At 44.6% G+C, this 25,277-nt stretch overlaps 1 protein-coding gene across 1 annotated transcript; it reads right to left on the bottom strand.

Moving 5' to 3' along the window:
- Nucleotides 1-2,434: 2,434 nt before the first annotated feature.
- RNF20 (ring finger protein 20) lies at nt 2,435-22,795 on the bottom strand. Its single transcript, XM_082783097.1, has 20 exons — nt 22,672-22,795; nt 20,810-20,980; nt 20,480-20,647; nt 20,223-20,370; nt 19,884-20,066; nt 18,601-18,719; nt 17,517-17,663; nt 17,249-17,326; nt 16,837-16,956; nt 14,171-14,350; nt 13,844-13,979; nt 12,739-12,860; nt 10,476-10,873; nt 9,766-9,883; nt 7,693-7,842; nt 6,524-6,736; nt 5,277-5,402; nt 4,061-4,201; nt 3,581-3,682; nt 2,435-3,350 (listed from the first exon to the last, which is right to left on the bottom strand). Exons 2-20 carry the CDS (start codon nt 20,936-20,938, stop codon nt 3,174-3,176), a joined length of 2,955 nt encoding a protein of 984 aa, XP_082639223.1. The 5' UTR covers nt 20,939-20,980; nt 22,672-22,795; the 3' UTR covers nt 2,435-3,173.
- Between the last annotated feature and the right edge of the window lie 2,482 nt (nt 22,796-25,277).

Raw genomic sequence — 25,277 nt, 5'->3', positions numbered from 1 at the left:
AAGTCGCGAACTGTAATCCAAACAGCAACTTCTAATGTAAGTGAAGGTTCTGCTTTCATTCCTTCTGAACGCACTAAGACAACATATAAGCCATAACACAATCTCTCAGCACTCCAGCTTCCCCTTGCAAAGTCAGGGACGTGTTCCTTCTTATTTTTGAGGATTCACAGTAATTTACATGGTTCAGAGGGTTTAATTCATATTTTTGAGTCTTTTGGACAGCTAAAGATAGCAATGCATACTACAAGATAGTCTGTGATTATTTACTTTCACTTCGCTATTGTTTTTGTTTGTTTTGGTATAAGCAAATACAGGAAGATAACTCAGATTTTATGATTCAATGAAGGTGCATGGATGAGACAAACCTCTGGCAGTTCCAAGAGGAACTTCCAAGAAGTTTACAGGAAAAACACCGTATCTTATGAAAGAATGTCATAAATAAGTGACTTACCTTTCATTTTCAGCAGCAGATTTCAAACGTAACCTTACAATACAGGGAGTATAGAGCTTACAATGTATGTTGTGTCTTTTCACAAGATTTCTAGCAACAATGACGGAACGGATGCATCGGTACTTCTGTTGTGTTAGGAATAAAGTTGTGAATGTATAGCCAAAAGGACAAAGGTTGTTCCAGATAACTATTTTTGAAGAGAGAAGAAATTCACCACTCTGCTTTACAAGCTGAAGGCTTTGGAAAATATGTTTCCAATAACCATGCAAAAGATAGAAGCATATCTAGATACTACCAAAGTCAAGAAAAACAGAGAAATAATCCAGACCACAACTTTTATTATAGCGTGTGCATTACAAGATTGATCTTTGTGGCAAAACTGCACCAAAAGTATACCTCTACAAAGTATTTTCTGGAACCTAAGGACAATGACAGCAATGTCTCAGCCTAGGAGAAGATGTCCACATCAACCAGGGTCATCAGTGGAATGCTATTTTCAAAGATTTACCAACAGCTTCTTTCTCCCCTTGTGAATATAAAGATCTGCATATGCTTTTGGGGACAGAGGACGTTTACTAATGCACCAGTCTTCACAGATTCTTGGCCTGACTCAGGAAGATGCCTAAAGAGTCACTCCACTGAGCTCTACAAACGTACCAGTTCATTCCTTGTTTGGCCTTTCATCGGGAATAGCTTCCTATTCACACCCAGTAATGCCCCCATACTTCCATGGGATTTAATACTTTGACAACCAGAGCAAATTCCTGAAATAAAGGAGGGCAGACTGAGCTGTACAGGGCACTGGTTGGCAGAGACCATTGGGAGGCAGTTCTGAAGGGCAGAGGAGTCCAGGAAGGCTGGGCACTCCTCAAGAAGGAAATCTTCATGGCGCAGGAGTGGTCTGTCCCCACGTGCCCAAAGACGAGCTGGCGGGGAAGACTGGCCTGGCTGAACAGAGTTGTGGCTAGAGCTTAGGGGGTTTATGATCTTTGGAAAAGAGGGCAGGCCACTTGGGAGAATTATAAGGATGATGTAAGGATGTGTAGGGACAAAACTAGAAAGGCCAAAGCTCATCTGGAACTCAATCTGGCTACTGCTGTTAAAGACAACAGAAGATTTTTTTTAAATACATTAACACAAAAAGGAACACTAAACAGAATCTCCACACTTTACTGGATGCATGGGGAAACTTTGTGAGGAAAGATGAGGAAAAGACTGAGGTGCTTAATGCCTTCTTTGCCTCAGTCTTAAGTGGCAAAACCAGTTGCTCTCTGGATACCCAGCACCCTGAGCTGGTGGAAGGGGATGGGGTGCAGGATGTAGCCCTCACTATCCATGAGGACATGGTTGGAGACCTGCTGCAGCACTTGGATGTACGCAAATCTATGGAGCGGAACGGGATCCACCCAAGGGTACTGAGAACTGGCAGAGGAGCTGGCCAAGCCACTATCCATCATTTATCAGCAGTCCTGGCTATCGGGGGAGGTCCCAGTCAACTGGCGGCTAGCAAATTAGGTGCGTGTGTCGATCTGCTTGAGGGTAGGAAAGCTCTGCAGGAGGATCTGGATAGGCTGCACCGATGGGCTGGGGTCAACTGCATGAAGTTCAACAAGGCCAAGTGCCGGGTCCTGCACCTGGGGCGCAATAACCCCAAGCAGAGCTACAGGCTGGGAGATGAGTGGTTGGACAGCTGCCAGGCAGAGAAGGACCTGGGAGTGATGGTGGATAGTCGGCTGAATATGAGCCAGCAGTGTGCTCAGGTGGCCAAGAAGGCCAACGGCATCCTGGCTTGTATCAGGAACAGTGTGACCAGCAGGGCTGGGGAGGTGATCGTCCCCCTGTACTCGGCTCTGGTGAGGCTGCACCTCGAGTACTGTGTTCAGTTTTGGGCCCCTTGCTACAAGAAGGACACCGAGGTGCTTGAGCGGGTGCAGAGAAGGGCGACGAAGCTGGTGAGGGGCCTGGAGAACAAGTCCTATTAGGAGCAGCTGAGGGAGCTGGGCTTGTTCAGCCTGGAGAAGAGGAGGCTCAGGGGCGACCTTATCGCTCTCTATAGGTACCTTAAAGGAGGCTGTAGCGAGGTGGGGGTTGGTCTGTTCTCCCATGTGCCTGGTGACAGGACGAGGGGGAATGGGCTTAAGTTGCACCAGGGGAGTTTTAGGTTGGATATTAGGAAGAACTTCTTTACTGAAAGGGTTGTTAGGCATTGAAACGGGCTGCCCAGGGAAGTGGTGGAGTCACCATCCCTGGAAGTCTTTAAAAGACGTTTAGATGTAGAGCTTAGGGATATGGTTTAGTGGAGGACTTGTCAGCATTCGGTCTGGACTGGGTGATCTTGGAGGTCTCTTCCAACTTAGTTGATTCTGTGATTCTGTAAAGGCCCCATTTCTTTCTGTAGGAACACAGACAGCTCTCATCCCACCAAGCCAGGACTTCACTTAGAAATTTTCCAACTTGACAGTGTGCAACTGACAGGTGGAAAACATCCTCTGAGGCAACAAAAAAATCCACAAGTAACGAAGGCGAGAATAAAAGAATATCGACAAGAAAGGAACCAAAATCCGCAATCTATTTCTTTCCATTCCCTATTCATGCTGCCCAGAAGAGACTGTAGATGAACAGACAGAAGCACCGACTGCCCCACAGGTAACAGTAAGAGAAAGTGAGGGAGGCTGGGTGGTCACCACAAGCAGCAATGTCCTGCAACCTCCAGTGGGAAGAATCAACCGATGTAGATCCTGTGGAAGTCATTGGCTCCGAAGGCGGCGTTGCACTTGGGGCACTTACGCTGCCGGGTGTCATAGCGTGTTTTCACACACTCAAAGCAGAAGACGTGAAAACACTTCGTGAGGACAGCATCCTTTTTGCGCATGTTACAGCACGGGCAGGTCAAGCGGGCCTGCAAGACAGGATCATTATAGAGAGGGCTCATTGCGTTGCACTAGATACATTAAAATGTGACTAAAGATGAGGGTCTTTCCACTCCTCATATGAAAAGGGTGCTTTACTCTATGCAAAGTAGGTCTACAGTGCCAGAGTCTAAACAAATAATGTCATATACTGAAAGCATGACTACACAGCCTTTTGGTTAAAGCAGAGTTAAGAGGGAAGTGGGAGACAGCTACGCACCTTGTAATCCTTGATTTCTTCCATCAATATCTCATCACAGTTGGGAACCATGTCAGGCTTCTTAGTGGTCTCCAGCTTCCTGCGTAACCTAGAAATGTCTTCCTGTATGAAAACAAGACGGTAAATAAGTGAGCAGTGTCTTCTGTCACTCCAAGGAAGAAACAGAGGTAGCACCTGCCCAACAGCACACCTAGGTAAGTCACTCTACCTGTACTTTTATTGCTGATAGACCAGAAGACTTACAAAAGATGACATCATCAGCTGGTGCCACTTGTATTGTCAATAATATCAAAACCTAAACAGCCAAGAGGCTATTTCAATAGATGGAGCTGAAATCCAAGTGAATGGACAACAACAAAAAAGTTTTAGCTAGGAAATAGTAAGGAAACTCATGTAGTTGGAATCTGCTCTGAGTTCAATGCAAAAGGAGACAGACACCAAAGGAGACAGATACGGAAGGATTGTGCACAAACTGTATACCTCAGCCCTTTTGAAGTTGAACATCTCTTTCTCTCTAGTTACTCTGTTTTCCACTATCTCATCCTGGAAGTCATGTAGCTTCTTCTGAGCCACCTCTAGCTGGGTTTTCAGGTCATCTGCAAGCTGGGCTGCATCCATGGCCTGAAAAAGTAAACCATTATAGAAATAACAGACATGGAAAAAGTTCTAGTGACTTCTAGTCCCTCCACTTGACAATTCAAGACTGCCCATAGAATACTTCCAGGGCCATGGGAAATTTACTTTTTTCAATCTGATTATGGTATTTTCAAATGGAAGAACTAAATTTATTCCCTAAACTTTACAAGAACAACAATTTATCTTCTTGTCAACAAGCTCTAGTCATTTAATTTGAACACTCCTCTTTGTTAAAGATAAGCCCCATTACACTATAATGCAACTCTATTAGAAAAGCATTAATGCTCCCACAATCCTTTTCTCATTCAAGTGTTTTCAGCCCTCAACTCCTACACTTTCTCAACTAAATTTATAGGCAGGCCTAAAGCTAAACTAGAGAGAACTGCAAGATGAACTCTGTTGCATTTTTGTTTGTTTTTAAACTGTTTTCTCTCTTCACCAGTTTCTTAGCGTTCTCTAACTGTCCCTGCACTAGTAAATCTATTAGCCAAGTTCTCTTAGTACTTCAGAACATGGTATTATTCACAAGCGACTGCATGGAATTCCCCCATCTCCTCTTCAAAGTGCTGTTCCTGTCTTCCTTTCTGTCTGTCATTCCTGTATTTCTACTAAAGACTCGATAACAATGGCAGGATCAGCCATGACATTCAGTTTTATTCCACTCTACAGGCCTACTTTGTTTTATGATCTTACACATTTAACAGATGTCTTAACATTCCCCAACCATAGTTTTCTTTCATTTTTCTCGTATTTCCTATGAAAGCTTTACACAATGACAGTTAATCTGGCTGCTCTCTCTTTCATGATAGCCTGAGCTATGGTGCTTTTTACAGGAAACCTATCACAGAAACAACTACACCTTGCTCATCTTTATCAAAGGAAACATCAGCCTACCACACCTTAATTAGAACTCTTTTTAGAGCTCCTCAGCATTCTGGTATACTAGCCCAACAGGAGGGAATATCAGGTACCATATTAACAACGAAAGACAGGAGCTTTCTATGCTTCCCTCAAGACCACTCCATCTTATAATCCGAGAGGAAATCAAGCAACTGCTCACCTTGCGTTTGTTCATTTCCAGGGCCTGTGTTCGGAGACCTAGCTCCTTCTCCCCTGTTCCAATACTGCTTTGCAGTAAGTGTTCCTTCTCCTCCAGTTTACGTACAACTTGCAGCTGGGCATCCACCTTGGGAAGAGAGAGAGAGGAGATACAGAAGGGCTGAAATGCATGCTCTGCAGGTCTTCAGAGATGGAAGAATTTATATGTAGAACTGTTAACATAGGAAAATAACTACTGCGTTCAGCTCTGGGGCCCCCAGCACATGAAGGACATGGACATATTAGAGTGAGTCCAGGGGGGCCCTGAGGATTATCAGAGGGCTGGTGCACCTCTCCTATGAAGACCAGCTGAGGGAGCTGGTGTTGTTCAGCCTGGAGGAGAGAAGGCTACAGGGAAGATGGGAAGGGACTCCTTGTCAGGCAGTATAGTGATAGGACAAGGGGTAACAGCTTTAAATCAAAAGATGGTAGATTTAGATTAGATAGTGATTTCCAACCCAAACTGTTCTATGATTCTGTGATTCCGTTTTCTCCTTCATCTTGCTGTTCATAGCAATGAACCTGTATGAGTTTATACTCATACAGCAGTTCCTAACTAGGACAGACCCCTTCAAAGTCTGATATGGTTTATCTAGGATGATTAGGGGAAACATTCCTTCCTGTACTTGTTTTGGCTGAGATAGAGTTAATTGTTTCTATAGCAAGTTGCATGACACTATGTCTCAAATTTCTGACCAAAGCAGCATTGACAACACACTCCTGTTTTAGTTGCTGCTGAATAGTGCTGAAACAGCATCAAGACTTCTGTTGCTCACCAGCGTGTAGGCTGGGGTTGCACAAGAATTTGGGAAGGGACACAACTAGGACAACTGACCTGAGCTGGGTAAAGAGGTATTCCATACTACATGACATCTTGCTCAGCAATAAAAGCTGGGGAAAGAAGGAGGAACAGGGGAATATGTTCAGAGTTATGGTGTTTGTCTTCCCAGGCAACCATTATGCGTGACCAATGGGAAGTAGTGAATGAATTCCTTATTTTGCTTCACTTTTACATGCAGGTTTTGTTTTACTTGGTAAACCATCTTCATCCCAACGCATGGGACTTCTCACTTTTACCCTTCTTTCTCCCATACCACAGGGTGTTGGTAGGTAAGCAGTTGTGTGTGGCTTGGCTGTCTACCATGGCTAACAAACAACACCTCCATCTTCCTGTGAGTTTGTGTGTCCTCTCTACTTCTCCCAGGTTACCTGTGTCTTCAGTGTTAGAACTTGGTCTGCCAGCTCCTCTTTCTCCTCTTTCAGCAGCTTGTGAATCTGGTTGGACTTGATGCGCTCTGACATCAGCTTGAAGTTGGCATCATCCTTCTCCCGCAGCTGCTGCATCAGGCGGATGTTCTGCTCCTGCATGTCTTCAAAGGCTTGGCCTGTGACATCCATTTCTGACAGCAGAGCCTCCTCCTCCTGCAAGAGGATTACAGGCTCTGGCAGAACTGTTTCCTGTACCCCAATAGTTACCCTGAAAATTGTACTCAGAGACACCAAAACTAGCACAGACCAAAGAAGACTGATGGTATCTTCCCTGCAACCAGACAGAAGTACTCCCTAGAAGCCTGCATCACAGCAGAAATGCCCTGAACTAGAAGGTGTACAAAAAAAAACAAAACAAAACAAAAAAACAAACACCTCATCTTGACAGGAATTCACAGACTCCAGCTTGTATCTGCTGGGGAAAAAAATAACCAGATGTGGCACAGGCCACCTCTTAGCTTCTGGCAGCTAGCTAAATAGCTGCCATATAAAATAGGCCAATAACACTATATATGGGCAACTCAACAGTTTCCAGATAAAATGGTGACAAGGGCTTTATACTCACTTAGGCTGCTTCAACATAAATGGAGTGAACGACAAGACAGTGCAATTCTGTACAATAAGAAAAAAATAAATTCTAAAAGAATACACATCAAATGATTGGCTTGCCTCTCCCCTGCTCAATGGGTCCCACCCTGTTAACATTAGATTAAGCCTTTTTTTGTTGAAGACGACTTAAAGGGAAGGTATGTCACAGCACTGTGCACGTGCATGAATTGTATGAACTGTGCCAATAAAAATACTTCTAAAAAGAAATTACAACTTCCTCCTGTAGAGGCTGACCCAGACACTTCTCCTCTGTGCTCTTCACCTAAGCCACATGGACAACTAAGTTTCCCTACCATGCCTGACATGAGCTTTGTGACAGCTGTTGTTGGGACTTTTTGTTTCTTTTTCGCTTCAATAAACAGGGACAGAACTTGCACATCACTGGAATGAATACACAGAAACAGAAATTCGTTCCCTCAGGTAATCTTCCTGGCTGTAAACTGAAGGCACCTACTTCCAATACACTCAAACTGTGACAGAACTTATCAGAAATTTCTCACCTGTTTAGCCATGGCGAGTTTCTTCTGTAAATACTCAATCTGTTCCTCTACTGCCCGGATCTTCCGGAGGGCATCCTCATCAGCCATCTTTTTACTCTCCTTTTTCTCCTTGTCTTCCAATTCTTTTACCCTTTGCCTTAGTTCTTCCAGCTAGAAGACAGACAAGACAGAAATGACACTCAACGCAAGAATGTGGCCTGAACATTGTTAAGAGCTGGTTTTCCCCACAATTATTCAAAGCTTCTGAAAAACTGAAATCTTGATTACAAAACTTTTGAAAATTCCATAGCACCTCTTATCAGAGTACATCAGTTATCTCTTGCAGTTGCATAAACAAGGCTAAGCAGAAGAATACCTGCTCCTTCAAGGCATCTGGTCAAGCATTGGTTTCAGTGCAAAAAGGGATAATTAAAAAGGAAGAAGCCATACACAAAACATACAAAGACATAACCTGACTGACAAAACACAGGAGGCAGCAACAGTGTGACTGACCAGGTTTGGTTCCTTACTGATGTGAGAACGTAAGTGTGTTTATTCCAGGAAGGTTATCTGGCTGGGGATCTTGTCAACTAGGGCACCAAGGAGGGGGAAAAAAAAAAAAAAAAAAAAAAAAAAAAGTAGGGGAGAAACCAGAAACAAAACATGCAGAGGTGCAGACCTGACAAAACAGACATAGAGACAATGACAAGAAACAAGCTGTCAGTCACACTAACTGTTGGGCTGTAAACAAACTACAGGTGCCACTTCCAGGAAGATCAACCTGGGCTTTGCAAATGAACAGACTAAACCAGAGGGGACTCCAAAATAGGAGGGGTTAAAGAAATCAGTAGAGTTCTGCAAACCCATGAAAGGATGTGCACTGGGAAGGGGGAGGAAGGATCAACTAAGAGGTTTACAGACAGAAAGGGGGTACAAAAGGATGTGGTTGCAGGTGAAATACAGCTGGTCAGTATGGTCATCTGCCTTATCATGGCAGTCTGGCTTCTCTACTTATACCTTCCTTGCAAATATTTTCTTAACCACCTCCGTGTAACCTGACGCATATATACATGTGCTGTGGGGACCAAGTGCCAGCTACTGATAAACTGGTTTGTGAGTTGGGTATGGGCCCCAGGACACAGTCAGAGGAACTGGGTGGTTTTGAGGGATCTGCAAATCTGTACACACTTGTGAACCTGGATGGTGCTGTGTGTGCATGCACGCCTTCAATAGTGAACTTTCATCTCTACCAGTGGAAGAAGAGGAGACAGACTCAGCTATTCGTGTCTGTTTTTTTTATTTGAGTCCTATGTGTAGGTGCTGTTGAAGGCAGTGGCTTCTCAGTGACAATCTGTCCGATAGGCTGCGTCAGTGTCCTGTGTCCTCTGCATGTATTTGGGATATGTGCTCAGTGTCACTACTGTTGAACCCACAAAAAAAAAAAAGTAGCAGCCACACCCCCCAGCCTGGGCAGAGATCCTGAGTCCCAGGATGAGCTCCAGTGACTGGACAGGAGGAAGTCCTGAACCAGAGGGGCTGGAGAAGGCAGCCATGCTCATAACATCACTTAATATCACAGCGTAACTCTTCAGTGAATCTTCTGCACATTCACTCAGATGCAACATTTTAAAATTTTAATTCTCAAATCATTATTCAAGCCTCGTTTTAAATACACCAGGTGATGGTTCTTTACCACATCCACTGAGAAATCTGAGACCACACTGTCAAGATATTCCTAACAGCATAGTTCAGTTTTTGTCTAATTGGCTGCCTATCCCTCCTTGTCTTCAGGTCTTTCTAAATCTTGTTAATGATGTAAAGCTAACAACCTACATGTTACAGCAATAGAGAGCTAAACACAGCTTTGAAAGAACCACTACCTTTAATACTGACGATGAAAATATTATCCCACAAAAGGGCATCCTGTAATCTCTCTTTTCATCTCCAGACTATTCCAATCTCTCTTGTAAGTAACAAACGCAGGAATAGAAACCACCTCCAGCCTGAAGACAAAAGCACCATAGTGCAGGTGCAGAGTACTTGGAGTTTTAAGTAGCATGCAAACATAAAAGAGGGAAGAGAAGTGAAGTTTACCTCAGCTTTTGCTTTCTTCTCAGCTGCCATCAGCTGCACTTTGTCTCTCTGTTCTTTGGGGGCAGAGCGGTACATATCTAACAACAGCTTCATCTCCTTCTGACTCTCCTGGGCCTTCCTGGAAGCACAGAGAGACAACTGCGAGTACCTGGCAGAAAAGCTACGTTGCTGTATAACTAACATGAAAGTCAGACAAGTATTTGCTCCACCTCCCACACTGCACATATACGGAGTTCTCTCTGGCTCTTCTCACTCTGGTAAAAGCAAAATAGTCAAGGAGTACAAGATGGAGACTGAAAAGAAACAGGTTCAGGCACATATGGGTTGAAAAACTTAGGGAAGGCAGAGGGTGACAGAAGTACATACCCAATGGAACATGGATAGCAACAGCTACCCATCTCTGCTTTGGTATTACCTAAGACAGGGAAGACCACTGTGCCCTTCACTAATATTCTGCTGCTGTAAAGCTTTACGCAGTTGTAATGACAGCAGCAAAGATTACCTGACCCACATTAAGAAGTACCCGATTTGGTATTCATGGTTTAGGCTATTGTAGAAGTGTTACTATGTTGTCCAAGCCATTATCAGACAGAGAGGGTGCTAGAAACCTCTCACATCTGTAGTCAATCTCTTAAGAGATGCAAGTTATCTCACGCAATCACCCAAGCTAGCTCCATTCACACATGAAAGAGAGGATCAGCAACTCTTACTTGAGCTCAGCCTTCAGCTGCTTGATCACTTCAGCCTCCTTCTTTCTTCCATCTTCATGTTTCCCTTTCTCCTTCTCTTTGGACTCTCTTTCCTTCTCAGATTCCTTCTGCTTCTGTTTTTCCCGCTCCCGCTCCTTTTCCTTTTCTTTCTCTTTCTCTCGCTCCCTCTCTTTCTCCTTTTCCTTCTCTCGTTCCCTCTCCCTCTCACGTCTTTCCCGCTCCCGTTCCTCTTCATCTCGCCTGGCCTTAACTTCACTAGCATCTTCAGAAGCAGCCTTGGGCACAGGTACTTGGGCAGAAGGATCATCTGGCTCCTGTTTGATCTCTGGAGGCTCCTCCTTTGTGTCTTCAGTGCTGGACTGGGACTGTAAGATAGTACTGCCACTGCGAGAGCGGATCTGTCATGCAACAGAACAAGATAAGACACAGAAGGAAATTAACCATTAAGTATTTAGCCAGAAACCTGTATCACAGAATATCCAAGTTAGAAGAGACCCACAAGAATCATCGAGTCCATCTCCTGCATCCCCCAAAGGACAGCCCAGAAATCAGACCTGTGACTGAGAGTGATGTCAAAACGCTTCTTGAATTCCAGCATGCCTGGTGCCGTGACCACTGCCCTGAGGATCCTGCTCCAGTGCCCGACCACCCTCTCAGTGAAGAACCTGTTCCTGAAGGAACCTTATCCCTCTCCCCTCATTGTCCCAGATATCAGCTTGTGTGCTTTTTCTGAAATTGCTAATACTTTTCACAGAGCACTGTATAACTACAAAAGGAAGACAATTAATTTGGTAAGTGGAAAGCAGGAGACTGTGGATCTCCATCAGAAATTACACTACACACATACTGCATGCTGTAATAGAAAGGCTGATATTAAAAGCAAGGATGTGATATTACAAGTAAGGAAGTGATTAGTGACAGCCAACACGGCTTCACTAAGGACAGATTGTGCTAAACAAATCTGGTGGGTTTACAGGACTGGTAGATAGGGGAAGAGCAACGCACATCATCTACCTGGACTTGTGCAAAGCATTTGACACTGTCCCCCACGATATCCTTGTCTCTAAATTGGAGAGACATGGATTTGGTGGATAGACCAGCTGGTGGGTAAGGAGCTGGCTGGCTGGTTGCACTCAGAACATTGCAGTCAGCATTGTCCAAGCGTCCACTGCTCAACACTGAAGCGGAGATCAGTGACCAGTGGTGCCCCTCTGAGGTCAGTACTGGGATTGGTGCTGTTTAATATCTTTCTGGGTGACATGGACCGTGGAATTGAGTGCACTGCAATCAGTGCACTCAGCAAGTCTGCCAGTGACACCAAGCCATGTGGTGTGGTCAACATGCTGGAGGGAAGGGATGCCATCCAGAGGGATCTGACACGCCTGAGAGGCAGGCCTGTGTGAATCTCATGAGGTTCAACATGGCCACGTGAAAGGTCCTGCGTCTGGGCTGGGGCAATCCCAAGCACAGACACAGGCTGGGTAGAGAATGGATTCAGAGCAGCCCTGAGGAGAAGGACCTGGGGTTGCTGGTGGATGAGAAGCTCAACATGAGCCAACAACGTGTGCTTGCAGCCCAGAAGGCCAACTGTGTCCTGGGCTGCACCAAAAGTAGCGTGGACAGCAGGTCGAGGAAGGAGATTCTCTCCCTCTGCTCTGCTCTCGTGAGACCCCACCTGAAGCGTTGCATCCAGCTCTGGGGCTCCCAGCACCAGAACAACATGGAAGTATCAGAACAAGTCCAGAGGAAGGACACAAATGTGATCAAGAAGCTGGATCGCCTCTCCTATGGAGACAGGCTGAAGGAATTGGGGGCGTCCAGACTGGAAAAGAGAAGGCTTCAGGGAGACCTTACAGCACCCTTACAGTATGTAAAGGGGGCCTACAAAAAAGCTGGGGAGGGACACCGTATCAGGGAATGTAGTGATAGGACAAGGAGTCATGGCTTTAAACCAAAAGATGATAGGTTTGGATTAGATACAAGTAGGAAGTTCTTAATTCAGAGTGTGGTGAGGCACTGGCACAGACTGCCCAGAGAAACTGTGGATGCCCCATCCCTGGAAGTGTTCAACACCAGGTTGGATGGGGCTCTGGGCAACCTGGTCTGGTGGGTGGCATCCCTGCCCACAGCAGGGGGATTGGAACTAGATGATCTTTAAGGTCCCTTCCAACCCAAACCACTCTGTTATTCTACAAAGGACTGACAGTATTCCCCATTCCACTAAGCATTCCCTGCTCCCCTCTGCCACTTCCCACTCCGGTACCTTGCTCAAGTCAGACTGGGCCTCTCTCAGTTTGCGCTTGTATCTCAACACCTCTCCCTTCAGCTGGTGGTTGTGATTTTGGAGGCTGCTGATGAGATGACGCATCTCTCGATTAATTGGACCTACGAAATCAGAAACACACACCCGTAACAACACGCTTTTGCTGATCTTCTGTTAAGACTTTCATAGAGATGGAGAACAAGCTGAATGATAGTGACAAGCGGTCAAAATAAGGTAATAATAATTCTACCACACAACAGAGCATTTAGAGGGAAAAAAAATAAATCAGACTAGCTTTACAAGCTACCATAAGTCCTTGCAAATTCCCAGCCCTGGTTTTCCTTTAATATTATTCTTCCCTTAAGGAATGTGGGGGAAAAATATAATCATACTGGGTCTGGCTGGGATGGAGCTAGTTTTCTTCATAGCAGCTCACTCGCTTCTGTTTTTAGATTTAGGACCAAAACAATGCTGGTAACACACTGATGTTTTGGTTATTGCCGAATAGTGCTTGCTGCGTCAAGGTCTTCTCTGTTTCTCACTCTGCCTCCACAGTGAGCAGAAAAGAGGTGCACAAGAGGGTGAGAGGGGGCACAACCAAGCAGACCAAACAAACCAAAGAGATACTCTAAGCTATGTAACACCAGGCTTAGCAATAAACAGGTGAAAAAGAAGGAGGTTAGCTATCTTCTGCTTGGGAACTGGCTGACTATTAACTCATAGCAGTCATGCTATAAGAAATCTCTATAATTTAAAGGCTACTTTAAGAACAGCTTATTTCTTTCTTTTGGATAGAATTTGAGCATTACCAGTGTCCTGTCTAGGCTGTTATCCCAGATTTGCAAATTAATCCTCCCCAAAATAATTTTTTAACAATGCAAAATGCTCTGTCATAACCTAAATTATTAGCAAAATGCAGTATTTTGCAATACCTATAAAGAAGTCAGCATGGAACTGGCCTGCCCTGAAACACAAAAAGAGCTTTTTTTTTGAAACCTGACAGAACAAGTATTTAATAGTGGAAAAGGAATGACACTGAAGCGTTGTGCTGCAATGCAGCCTTCTAATTTATTTATTTTTTTAACACTGCAGAAAAGTTCCATACCTGCTTGTTCATTGGCAGCAAGTGTCTGTTCAAACTCAATCCTCAACATCTCATACTCTTTGCGGACTTGTGCTAGAGTGTCCTCTAGCTGAATCACTTCTGTGCGTAGTTTCTTGTGAAGGCTGACCTCATCCCTCTGTGGAATAAGAAATGGACAGAACTTGGTGCAGTGACCGAGAGTATCGCTCACCTCATCAGTAGAAGGTACAAGAACAGATAAATTATCACCAGGAAGAAATTTCCCAAACATCACCAGAGCCACCCAAATCAACAGTGATAGCTGATGGGCTCATAATGTTCCCCAGTCAGACAGAGTACAGGTGTTACCTCGATTAGTTCCACCTGGCGCTGGTGTGTGGTGCGGGTGCCATGAAGCAGAGTGCGGGCCTCATCAAGATGTGCCTTCAGCTGGAGACTCTCATTATACAAAACAGAAAATTGGGACTGCATGCAGCGATATTCTGGAGTCTCCTTCACAGCCTCCTCCACTGCTCGTCGCAGCTCAACCTGGTCAGGACACAAGAAGATGCCACAGAAAATGACATCACCTCCCTGTCTCCAGCATCCATTTTGCAAGGTAGAATAACAGTGAATTAAGCTGCCACAAGCAACTTGACAGTGGCAATAGCACAAGTATCCTAAGAAGTAGAACTTTAACAGCATTGCTGTGAAGTAGATGCATATAATATGCTTAAGTATCAGCTAAAAAAAAAAAGTCTGTTCTTTCTCTCTACTCATATATGCTAGGCTGTTTCTCTTACATAGTCACATTATTTTATATATTATATTATATGAAGTGAAAGGGGTCAATCCAGAGATGTGGAATTAAATAACCAGACATCATTAAAATATACCAAAGAAATGCATCAGAATGAAGAATAGAAATAAGAAACTAGTATAATTTCCACTGATGACCACATGGTGTCACCAATGCACTGAAATGTAAGCTTAAGTTGGACAAATGTGCAGAAGTCCAGCACACAACCCACCTAAATCACACAATAGTTTGGGTTGGAAAGAACCCTTAAAGATCATTTAGTCAATGTCACTGCCATCGACAAAACTTTCTTTCACTAGATCAGGCTCCTGAAAGCCCTGCCCTATGTCACTTTAAACACTTCCAGCGATGGGGCATTTACAATTTATCTGGGCAACCTGTTCCAGTCATAAAAAATTCTTCCTTACATACAATCTAAATCTGCCCTCTTTCAGTTTAAATCCACTTCCCCTTGTCCTGTTACTACTAGTAAGAAGTATTGCTCCACCTTTCTTGTAAGCTCCTTTTGGGTACTGAAATGCTGCAATATCAACTCCCCTTGTCCTTACGGGGGATCTCAACTTGCCAGACATCAACTGGGATCACCACTGCTGACATGATTCTTGAAGTTATTGAGGTGCACCTGGGGGTCAATGCAGTCATTGGTACCAGCCAACTTGGGTTCATGAGGGGTAGGTCCTGCCTAACTAGTATGATTTCCTTGTATGATAAGATCACCCATCTAGTTGACCAAGGGAAACCACCTGATGTAATCTTTTTGGACTTCAGCAAGGCTTTTGACACGGTTTCCCATAGGATCCTACCGGATGTCCAGCGTACAGCTGAACAAAAACACCATACGATGGGTGAACAATTGGCTAATGGGCAGGGCTCAAAGGGTTGTGGTAAATGGGGCCACATCTGGCTGTTTTTATAAATGATTTGGATGTAGGACTAGAAGGTGTTCTGAGCAAATTTGCTGACAACACCAAACTTGGAGAGTTGTGGACTCAGATAAGGGTGGTAAGGCCTTGCAGAGAGATCTGGACGGATTGGAGAGCTGGGCGATCACCAACCACATGAAGTTTAACAAGAGCAAGTGCCGGGTCCTGCACCTGAGACGGGGCAACCCTGGCTATACGTACAGACTGGGTGACGAGATGCTGGAGAGCAGCCCCGCAGAGAGGGATCTGGGGGTTGTGGTAGACAGCAAGCTGAATATGAGCCAGCAGTGTGCCCTGGCAGCCAGGAGGGCCAACTGTACCCTGGGATGCATCAAGCACGGCATTGCTGTCGAGGGAGGTGATTGTCCTGCTCTACTCTGCACTGGTCTGGCCTCACCTCGAGTACTGCGCGCAGTTCTGGGCACCACAGTACAAGAAGGACATTAAACTGTGGGAGAGTGTCCAGAGGAGGGCGATGAAGATGGTGAAGGGCCTAGAGGGGAAGACACATGAGGAGCGGCTGAGGGCACTGGGCCTGTTCAGCCTGGAGAAGAGGAGTCTGAGGGGGGACCTCATCGCAGTCTACAACTTCCTCGCGAGGGGGAGTGGAGAGGCAGGTGACCTATTCTCTGTAATCACCAGTGATAGAAAGCATGGGAATGGTGTTAAGCTGAGGCAGGGACAGTTTAGGCTGGACATCAGGAAGAGGTTCTTTACCGAGAAGGTGGTCACACACTGGAACAGGCTCCCCAGGGAAGTGGTCACTGCACCGAGCCTGTCTGAATTTAAAAAGCGTTTGGACTGTGCACTTAGTCACACGGTCTAAACTTTTGGGTAAACCTGTGTGGTGCCAGGAGTTGAAATTAACGATCCTTATGGGTCCCTTCCTACCTGGGATATTCTATGATTCTATGATGCTAATATGGTCTACTCAAAAACTTCTCTTCTCCAGCCCTAAACAACCCCAGCCACCTCAGCATTTTTTCATAGGAGAGGTATTCTAGCACTCTGGTCATTTTCACGGCCCTCCTCTGGACCCACTCTAACAGGTTCCTTCCTGCCTTTCAGATACTAGGGACCCCAGAGCTGGATGTAGTTCTCCAAGTGGTGATCACAATATTGGAGTAGAGGCACAGAATCCCTCAACCTGTTTTTCATGCATCCCAGGATGTGAAGAGGAAGCACAGAATAGAAGACTACAAATAAGGATTCCCAGAGACACAGTACAGCACAACAGACAGGACCCAACCACAGAGAACACCTCCAACATCACACAGGTACAGATATCACACCTTAAGTTTTTCATTCTGTGTTGTTACTTCTGCAAGATCCTGGCGCAGTTCCTCCAACTCATTGAGGCGGTTCCCAGCAAGCTCTTTATTCTCTTCCAGTTCTGCATTCATCTCCTCAAACTGTTGGGGATAAAATGCTTTTAAGTTCTAACATTAATATATTTACTGATGGTACTAATTAAGTGACTACTTCAAAAGTAATGGGCTGGTAACACCAACTGAGACAGAGTCTATTTCCCTCAGGTCTGTTTCACAGCAGGAAACTTAGATACAAACAAAATGGTTTCTCAAGGTCACCCAGGAGATTTGTATTAAAGAAGGTGTTTAAATTCTGTTCCAACCTAAGATCCTATATACAATCTGTTCATGACTTTATCCTTCCCTCTGCACGTGACCAAGTCCTTGAGATTACCTTGCGGGCATTAATGGTGATTGTGCCCCCGTAGAGACTGCTCCCAGCTCCATACACCTTGTAGCCTTTGGAATTTACCTGCAAAAAAGGCAACAGGTTTCATATACACTCCATTAAACCCCAAGAGTACGCTGCTACAGCATATTCAGAATCAAAGATGGTATAGTACAGATTCTAATTTCTCATAGCAAGGTACCCTTGGAAGATGATGTGCAGCTCAAAACCACACCCATTTATCTGGATTCCGGGTAAAGACAATGGTGCTTACCCGTTCAAGAACATCTGCTAAGTGCCGGTTAAGACGTTGCTCTCTCTTTCGGATCTTGTCAATATTCCATTGAAGGTCATCAATCATAGTCTCCAGAACAGACACACGAGACTCTGCTGTCTCCACTCTCTCTTGCAGCTTGGAGAACTGCAATCAAAAGAGTATTTTGGATAGTAATATTAAATAGAATCAACAGTTTCTCAGAGTGCTAAATATTTATTTATATTCATACATCAAAACAGAAGAAATCATAGCCTGCATTCATGTCCTTTGCACCTTTTGCTATTGCCTTTTCCTACTGTGACAGATTAGTCTCTGTATCCAAATTTTACACTGGCTAAAAACAGTAATAAAAAAAAAAAAATCAAAAAACGGTACCTAAAACAGTAATGAAAATAAAACAAAACTGATAATGGAAAAAGGGCAAGAAGTTGGGTATATCTGGCAGAGTGTATAAGCAGCCACTCACCTTATTCAAAGGCACTGTTTTTTTTTTAATCTTTTAAATCCTTACAGTCAGCTACTCTACAAACCACTAAAGTGCCTTTGGATAAACACTGAACAAGGCCATGGTTAACAAAAAATGGGTATTAAAGGAACTGATGCCTCTGAAGCAAATACTGCCAATAATCTGAATCCCTTAACTAATCCCTTAATTAATGACTGTGTTGATCTTGTAATTAAGGCTTTTACACTTTCATTCATGACCCAAAGAAACCAAGAAGATGAAAATGACAGGGATATCAAGTCAAGTGTCTCATCTCAGATATTTACGCAGTCATCTTAACATCATCTTACCATTTCCTCTGCTTTGCTTTCTAAAGTCACAACCACTCAACTCACTGATCCAGTTATTCTCGTTCCTTCAGCAATGTAAAAAGCAAATGAATCTGAATCACAGAAAAACCTACATACGACCACCTATTCCGTAACCTTTGTTCAGAACTTGTCTTTCAAATTCCATTGCTCCTGCCCCTCTCCAGAGCAATAACCTGTCTTCCAAATAATTTTTACCACAACTTATTCTAAGTGGGAAATAATCAAGCACAGAACCTAGAACAAATTTTCTCTCTCCTTTTTATACCTCCTGAGACATGATTCGATGTTTTTCCTGAAGAAGATCAGCCAGCTCTTGCAGCCGTCCATTTTCATGTGACAGGTAGGAATTAAGCTCCAGGACTGCTTCTTCCATCAGTGTAATATCTGAGGGAGGCACAAGAAAAGGAAATGAACAGAAATCAATGAAGGCTGTTTTTAAGAATTAAACAGTAGAGAAAGGGGAAAAGAAAAGTTTCTACTGTTAACTTGAGCTTACTACATCCTTCCAGCAGGTGGTTCCTGAAGTCTGATCTCCATCCACACAGAGCACTCACTAAGCAAAAGGTTTTGCAGTTTAACATACCACACATTCCCAACTGTCAGTTACTATCTCCTAATGCCAGAAATCATTCCAGTCGTGTCAGCATCAGCAATACAGAACATGTCCTTGTATCCCGCTGACACCTTACTGCAGGTCAAATTCATGTGCAAACCTCCTTCAACAGGTGGTTTAAGCTAATATACCAAATGACAAATTATAACAACTGAGTCCAGGCTCACATGATAGCACTGGCACTACTGCAACAGAGTCTGAGACTGCCAACTATGGATAGTAATACTCTAGCACACCAATGCTAGATTTGCAGAGCTCTTTAATCAGACCATTTAAACACTCCAGAAACTAGGGAAAACAAAGATGACTTGGTACTTGCACGTAAATTTGCATTCACATCTCTAAAAAGACTAGAATTCTAACCTTAAGCCAAGTTTTTCAAATATTCATCTGAGTGTAAAGTGAATCTTCTACATTAGTTTTCAGATGCTAGTCATTTAGGTTTCCTCTGCAAATCTCTGCTTTGTGTCCAAAAGACATTGGATGGGTACCATTTGGCTCAAAACCCAGAGGAAACTGAGAGTCAGTTATTCCTAAGCCTTTTACTCAGCTGCAAGCTCAGCATGAGTTTGAAATACTTGTTTGAATTCCTTACTTGAAACCTTTAACTTGGTGGCCAGGAATAGCTGGGTGATAAGGTTCAACGGCAATCCGTAACCTCTTGTGGTACAGAAGCACACTGCAGCCAGTAACAAACCTCTCCTTAGCCCAACACTGGGCAGAGCTCTCAGCATTCAAAGTTAGAGGCAATTATCATATGCTTCTAACATGCAGAACTTGGAGGTTTTGATTATTAGGATTTTGGAAAGCTAGGCAAGCTTATTTTGGAAACTAAATGAGATTACAACCTAGTCATTCTTAACGCTTACAATGCAGCATCATGCCCATGCTGGAGGCAAATGGGGGTCCTTGAGTATCAGCCCCCTTGGTCATACCTCCACTATTCAGCTTGTGGGACAGCACATCCACTTTTTCCTGCAGCTTGTCGTACATTGTGACAATCTGGGCAACAGCACGCCGGGAGGACTCTACACGCTCCTGCAGCTGAGAGTCTATCTCCTCACTAGTGCTGCTGGCTAGGGTGGCTAGGAAGGAGAATGCTGGCTCCAGTCCTTCACCTAGGAACAGAAAGAGATGCAAAAAGTAAGTGCTCTGGCAGAAAAATAATGCTAGTCTTCATAATCAGAAAGCCAGTGACAGCCTTTAGAAAGGGAAACCAACATTGTCCACAGCTGAAAAACATTCTTTCCACTGTTTCCAGCCAGGTGCCTCACCTCGCTCTCTCTCATCTTTGCGCTCCTGATTACTGTCTGAGTCTGGTTCAGGTTCTGGTACCACCAGTGCTTTTCTTTCAGAGAGGAGATCTCCAAGACCTTGGTCTAGGTCAAAGCGTTTTAGGATGATGCGGATGTTTTCATCAAACTGAAAAACACAACAGGCAAGACAAGACAAAGTACGGACGTGAATTAATGGAGAACAGGGGAATAGAAGAAAGTGCAAGAAAGCAGTATTAACCAAGCATGTTGCTAACCTGATTCCAGTAGCGATTGATGATCAGCAGAGAGGCATCATCAGTGGCCTGCCGACGCTCCAGCTTCTCTATGTGCTCCCGCAGCTCATCCTCAATGGCCTGCCGCTGGTCAAGCATCTCTGCTAGTTTCCGGTTCTTGGTCTGCAGGGTCCGAATGTCCATCTCCTCCTGTGCAGAAGTGCAAGTCAGTGGCACATTCCACAAAAGCCGGTTCACTAGACCAGGCTCATCAGCAAGGAAGATAGATGTTTTTGTTCCCAGATCAAAACAAACAAACAAACAAAAAATAAACAACAAGAGGTTGAGTGGCAACATACAAGAAAGACATACCGTTGAAGAAACACCTCCGAGTTTGATGGTCTCCACTGTGGTTCCCGAGTCTTCAACCCCAGCCTTCTTTTCTGGAGGTGCAGAAGGGCCAGGGTCTCCAGCTGCCCTTTTATTGCCAATTCCAGACATGGTGACTCAGATATCCAAGGTCCCCTCTTCTCCAAATTCTGCCTGTTATAGAACACCATTAAAAAACAGTAAACACACCAACATAACCAGCTCCATATAGGGGTTTCTATGTACCGACCCATCATGGTTAACAAGATGCCCAACACAGTACATATCGTGTAACTCAGAAGGTTTGGGCAAATACTGATCAAAAATCTTAAAAGACACCACTGGGGTTAGCGCAGTGAACAGCAATAGGATGGAAAAAAATATCCATCATTATTACCACTGATCTATGATGTTCCAGCAGAGGCACTTTATTTTATCATGCTCTTCAGAAAGAAAACAATGCAGATTCAGACTCTTTTTCTCTTGCTCTTTTATTAAAAGTGATCTGGGTTAGGATTCAGCAGGCTGCCATGTATGTCTGAGACTTTCTAAGACTGTGCGTACCTGGCATCTGTTCACTTCACACCACCCAAACTGTGGTTACATCAACATTCATTCCATTAGAGTCCACGGCAGCAACACCTCAAAGATGAGCCCTAAGTTTGCAAAATGATCCTACGAATCCTACTGAACTGAGCAGCAATTCCAAGTAAAGACTTGCAAAGACCTATTTGGAGAGTTTTCCTACATTTTAGCAGAGAGACAGGCACATTTGGAGTGGAGTTATGACCAAATTAATGGAATTTTAAAAGTTCAGAACTGCTGGTTAGAAAATCAGAGTAGCTGAGGCTGTAAGGCACTTCTGGAGATCATCTGTTCAGTGCTCTTGAATAAATCAGGGTCAGCTACAGCAGGCTGCCAAGGGCCTTGTCCAGTTCAGTTTCTGGTATCTCCAGATTCTACAGTCACCCTGTGCAACCTGATCCAGTACTTGACAACCCAACACTGTTAAAACATTTTCTTCCCTCATATTTAAACATTATTTCTTGCATTTTCCTAACATGTTATTTAGCAATACAACAATTGTTTCCTTGAAGGGTTTCCAAACATATATAGTGGTTAATGCTGGAAAACAAAACTAGAGTCTTCATTAGAGATAAGCAGCATTCTTTCCAACATTCACAGGTCTTGTGCCCATTCAATCTGCAGATCTCCCTACCTCTAAACTAAATGAAACCCAGAAGTAAATGAAATGCACAACGTGCAGATCTGCATTGTTCCATGTTATTCTATAGTAGCATTTACAGAACAGCTATGTTTTCCTTTTTGTAGAACAAACTAAACCAGCCAGTTCTCATATACCTGCTTTACTTGAGAGGTTCTACTGGAAGTAACAAGGCTATTGTATTTTTAAGATAAAGCTGGTATGCTGACTGCTTTGCCAGATCTTATTGTTCAACAAATATTTTAATATGACAACAGCTTCCTCCAGAATGGAGGCTGTTTTCTAAACGAGCTGCTGAAATGTCACATATCTCATCCAGCATTCCTCTAACTTGTCTCAAAACGTAAATATGAAATGCATCTCTAAGTTAAAAAATAAACAAGAATAACTTCCATTTAACTGTTTTTAACAGCCACCTGCTGAAACCAAACCTCCCCACCCCGCCTAACGCTCAGCTCGGCCTGCCCCCACCACGCCCATCCCCTCACACCTTCTCCTCGACCACCGCAGTTAATTCGAGCACCCTCCATAACCTTTTTGTTTATGTCGCCACCCCCGGGGCCGCCCTCAGCGAGCCGAGGCCCCGCTGCCCCCCCGCCCCCCACCGACCCGCCGCCGCCGCCCTCCCGCTCCCCCTCACCGCTCCTGTCCCGGATCTCCCTCACACAGCCCGGCCCCGAGGCCCGGCCCCGGCCCCCAGCGGCCTCCGCCACCTCCCTCCGGCCCGCAGGAAGCCGCCACCGCGACCCGAGGCGGGGCCGAGCAGCCACCACCGCCCCCTCTCCTTCCCCTTCCCCTTCCCCTTCCCCTTCCCTTCCGGCGGCCATTTCGCCCTCACCCGTCATGGACGCCGCGCGGGAAGCCGCTTGCCCGCGCCTAAGATGGCCGCCGTTGCCATGGTGCTGCCGCCGCGCCTGAAGCCGGCGCCCGTGCCCTGAAGCAAAATGGCGCCCGCCTGGCCCGCCCGCTGGTGGCGAGGGGGGGCGCTGGTCACCATTTTTTTTTTCCACCCAAATGCTTCAAAGCTTGAAGTACTACCTTAAGCATGCTAAAATTAAGATTTGGGGGTTAAAACGACGTCTTCATGCCCGCTTGTTTTTGTAGGATGTGAAAAGCATGAGATGGAAGCCCCCTATAAATACCATCAGGCTGACAGCGTTCCTCTTTCAGGCAGTTTAAGGGTGTTATAAATGAAGATACAACTCAATCTGAATTTAGTAGTATTTATAAAAGGCAACTGAACAGTGCTGGGTGTGCTAGGAGTCTACGCTCTACCAACATGCACACACGAACATCAAACTTTCTAAATATACAGAACATTGCTTTTACATATTAAACCCAAGTACACCTATACATATGTGCAAACAGAAAAGGTATCAATTGAAACATAAACATGGCAAAGTTTTCCGAATTCTGGCAAGTGTTTAACAAACAATGCTTTAAGTCTATTACTATTAACGTCCATGACTGGGGGAGCATCGTTGGAGTTGGTAATCCTGGTTGAAGTGCTCCCATATCTTCCATGACTTCATTATTTTTCTTGAGAGCATATAACAATATCTGTTTTCCATTCCTTTTCTTGATTACACACAGCGGGGAATTCCAGGGCTAGTCATGGGAACAATGTCTCACTTTAAGTTGTTAAGCAACTCGGTCTTTGGGCCTTATGTATCCTATTCTTCCCAGATCAAAGGAAAACATTTCCATCTCCTCTTCAAGGCCAATAGGGCCTGGGTCAAAAAGCACGTCCAGGTTACCAGGGGGCGTAACAGCATAGGCGTGCGAAGGCTGTAGCAGCAGAGGGGCCGATGGTGTGGCAGTCTGATCAGTAAACGAGCCCACACCTTCCTCGCTGTCTGGCAAACCACACGTTTCTGACTGTGGTCCCACAGGGCTCTTTAGGGCCTCAGAGATTGCTCACCAGGTGCAGAGCAATCCCACTGCAACTTTGTCATTTTTAGTAGCAGAGTCTCACACCTTGACCTCAATCTGGTCCCATGTTTCAGGCTCATAAACTGTCCAATTGTTAATAAAGAGAATAAGCTGTAAGGTTACCAGGACAGTCTTTGTTCCTAAGGACATATGATTCCCCATAATGCGCAGCTGCTGACCAGCGAGGGGCAGTTGTGTGCACGGCTCTGCTTCTCTCAGCTGGAGCTTCTTCCCAGCTCTGGCGCACCCATTTCCAGCGACTTTCTGTATGAGCTTCTCAGAGCTGTTTGCTGAGTTTGGCCGAACCCATCTTCAGGAGGTGACCAATGTGCCTGTTCCCATCCTGGTCTGCATCCCGCTAGCCTGTTCCTTTTCATTCCTTCTTCCTACTTCTTTATTGGTGACATAACTTTGTTGTATCGTGTTGCCTTTCCATCTTGAGGACAGGTTCCCCTCTTATATACCCTTCGCCCCACAGTAGTCCTTTTCAAACAACTTGTCATTGGTCAAACAATTTTGACCAGCAACAGCAACCCCCCAGCAACTTCCATGCCTTAATGGCTGGAGAACAAGCAACCGGAGGTGGGCATGGCATCTCCTGAATCACCCTTCTTGGTTCCCTCTAAACTCTTTACACTCCCGATGGCCTCATTGTTAAGAGTCTGATGTTATCACCAGCCATGGGGCTTGTCGACCCCCATGGCCACACTCCCACATCTCCCCTTCTTTATTAATATCAACCATCTTCTTGACACGAATTATTACTCCATATATCATAAGGGTGATTTATATCTTCCAGAAATTTGGTTCTATCATGTTTTTACTGTTTCTACAGTGGGATTCCTTGCTTGAAATACTGAAGATGAGATGATCACCACATTACAAAATATAATTGGTTGCTGTGCCGCCCTGACCCACAGGGGAGAAGACTTCAGCCATCACGGAATTCTGAGTTCCCGAATGAATTAAAGAAAAAAAAAAAGTTTGTTTGTTTGTTTGTTTGTGTTTTGTTGTTGTTGTTTGTTTGTTTGTGTTTTTTTGTTTGTTTGTTTTAAAACTTGCTTGCCAGCAACCGGCTTGGTGAGTACATTAGCTGTAGTGTTTTCCTGAGCAAATGTGAGACCAGCTGGGATAGGATGGACAGTATGCTACTTCAGTTGGAATCTGTATTTAGATAGTATGGTGGCAGAAAATAAATGCCATGTAACAGAAATAGGAAGGTGAGTACCTACCTCAGGGAGTATTTTTAAAAATTGCATTCAAACCTCTTCTAATGTTAATAAATAAAAATTAAATAAATAAATAAATAAATAA

The sequence above is a fragment of the Aythya marila genome, assembly GCF_965140915.1.
Source record: "Aythya marila genome assembly, chromosome: Z".
Taxonomy (NCBI): domain Eukaryota; kingdom Metazoa; phylum Chordata; class Aves; order Anseriformes; family Anatidae; genus Aythya; species Aythya marila.
This window is presented reverse-complemented; position numbering and strand designations above follow the sequence as displayed.

Bases quoted from the DNA above. Each gene is read 5' to 3' on its own strand.
- RNF20 (XM_082783097.1), bottom strand. From the start codon at position 20,938: ATGTCTGGAATTGGCAATAAAAGGGCAGCTGGAGACCCTGGCCCTTCT. The intron at 20,648-20,809 runs GTATGTCTTTCT...ACTTCTGCACAG, and splicing joins TCGGAGGTGTTTCTTCAACG to GAGGAGATGGACATTCGGAC. The intron at 3,683-4,060 runs GTATACAGTTTG...GTTTTCATACAG, and splicing joins TCAACTTCAAAAGGGCTGAG to GAAGACATTTCTAGGTTACG.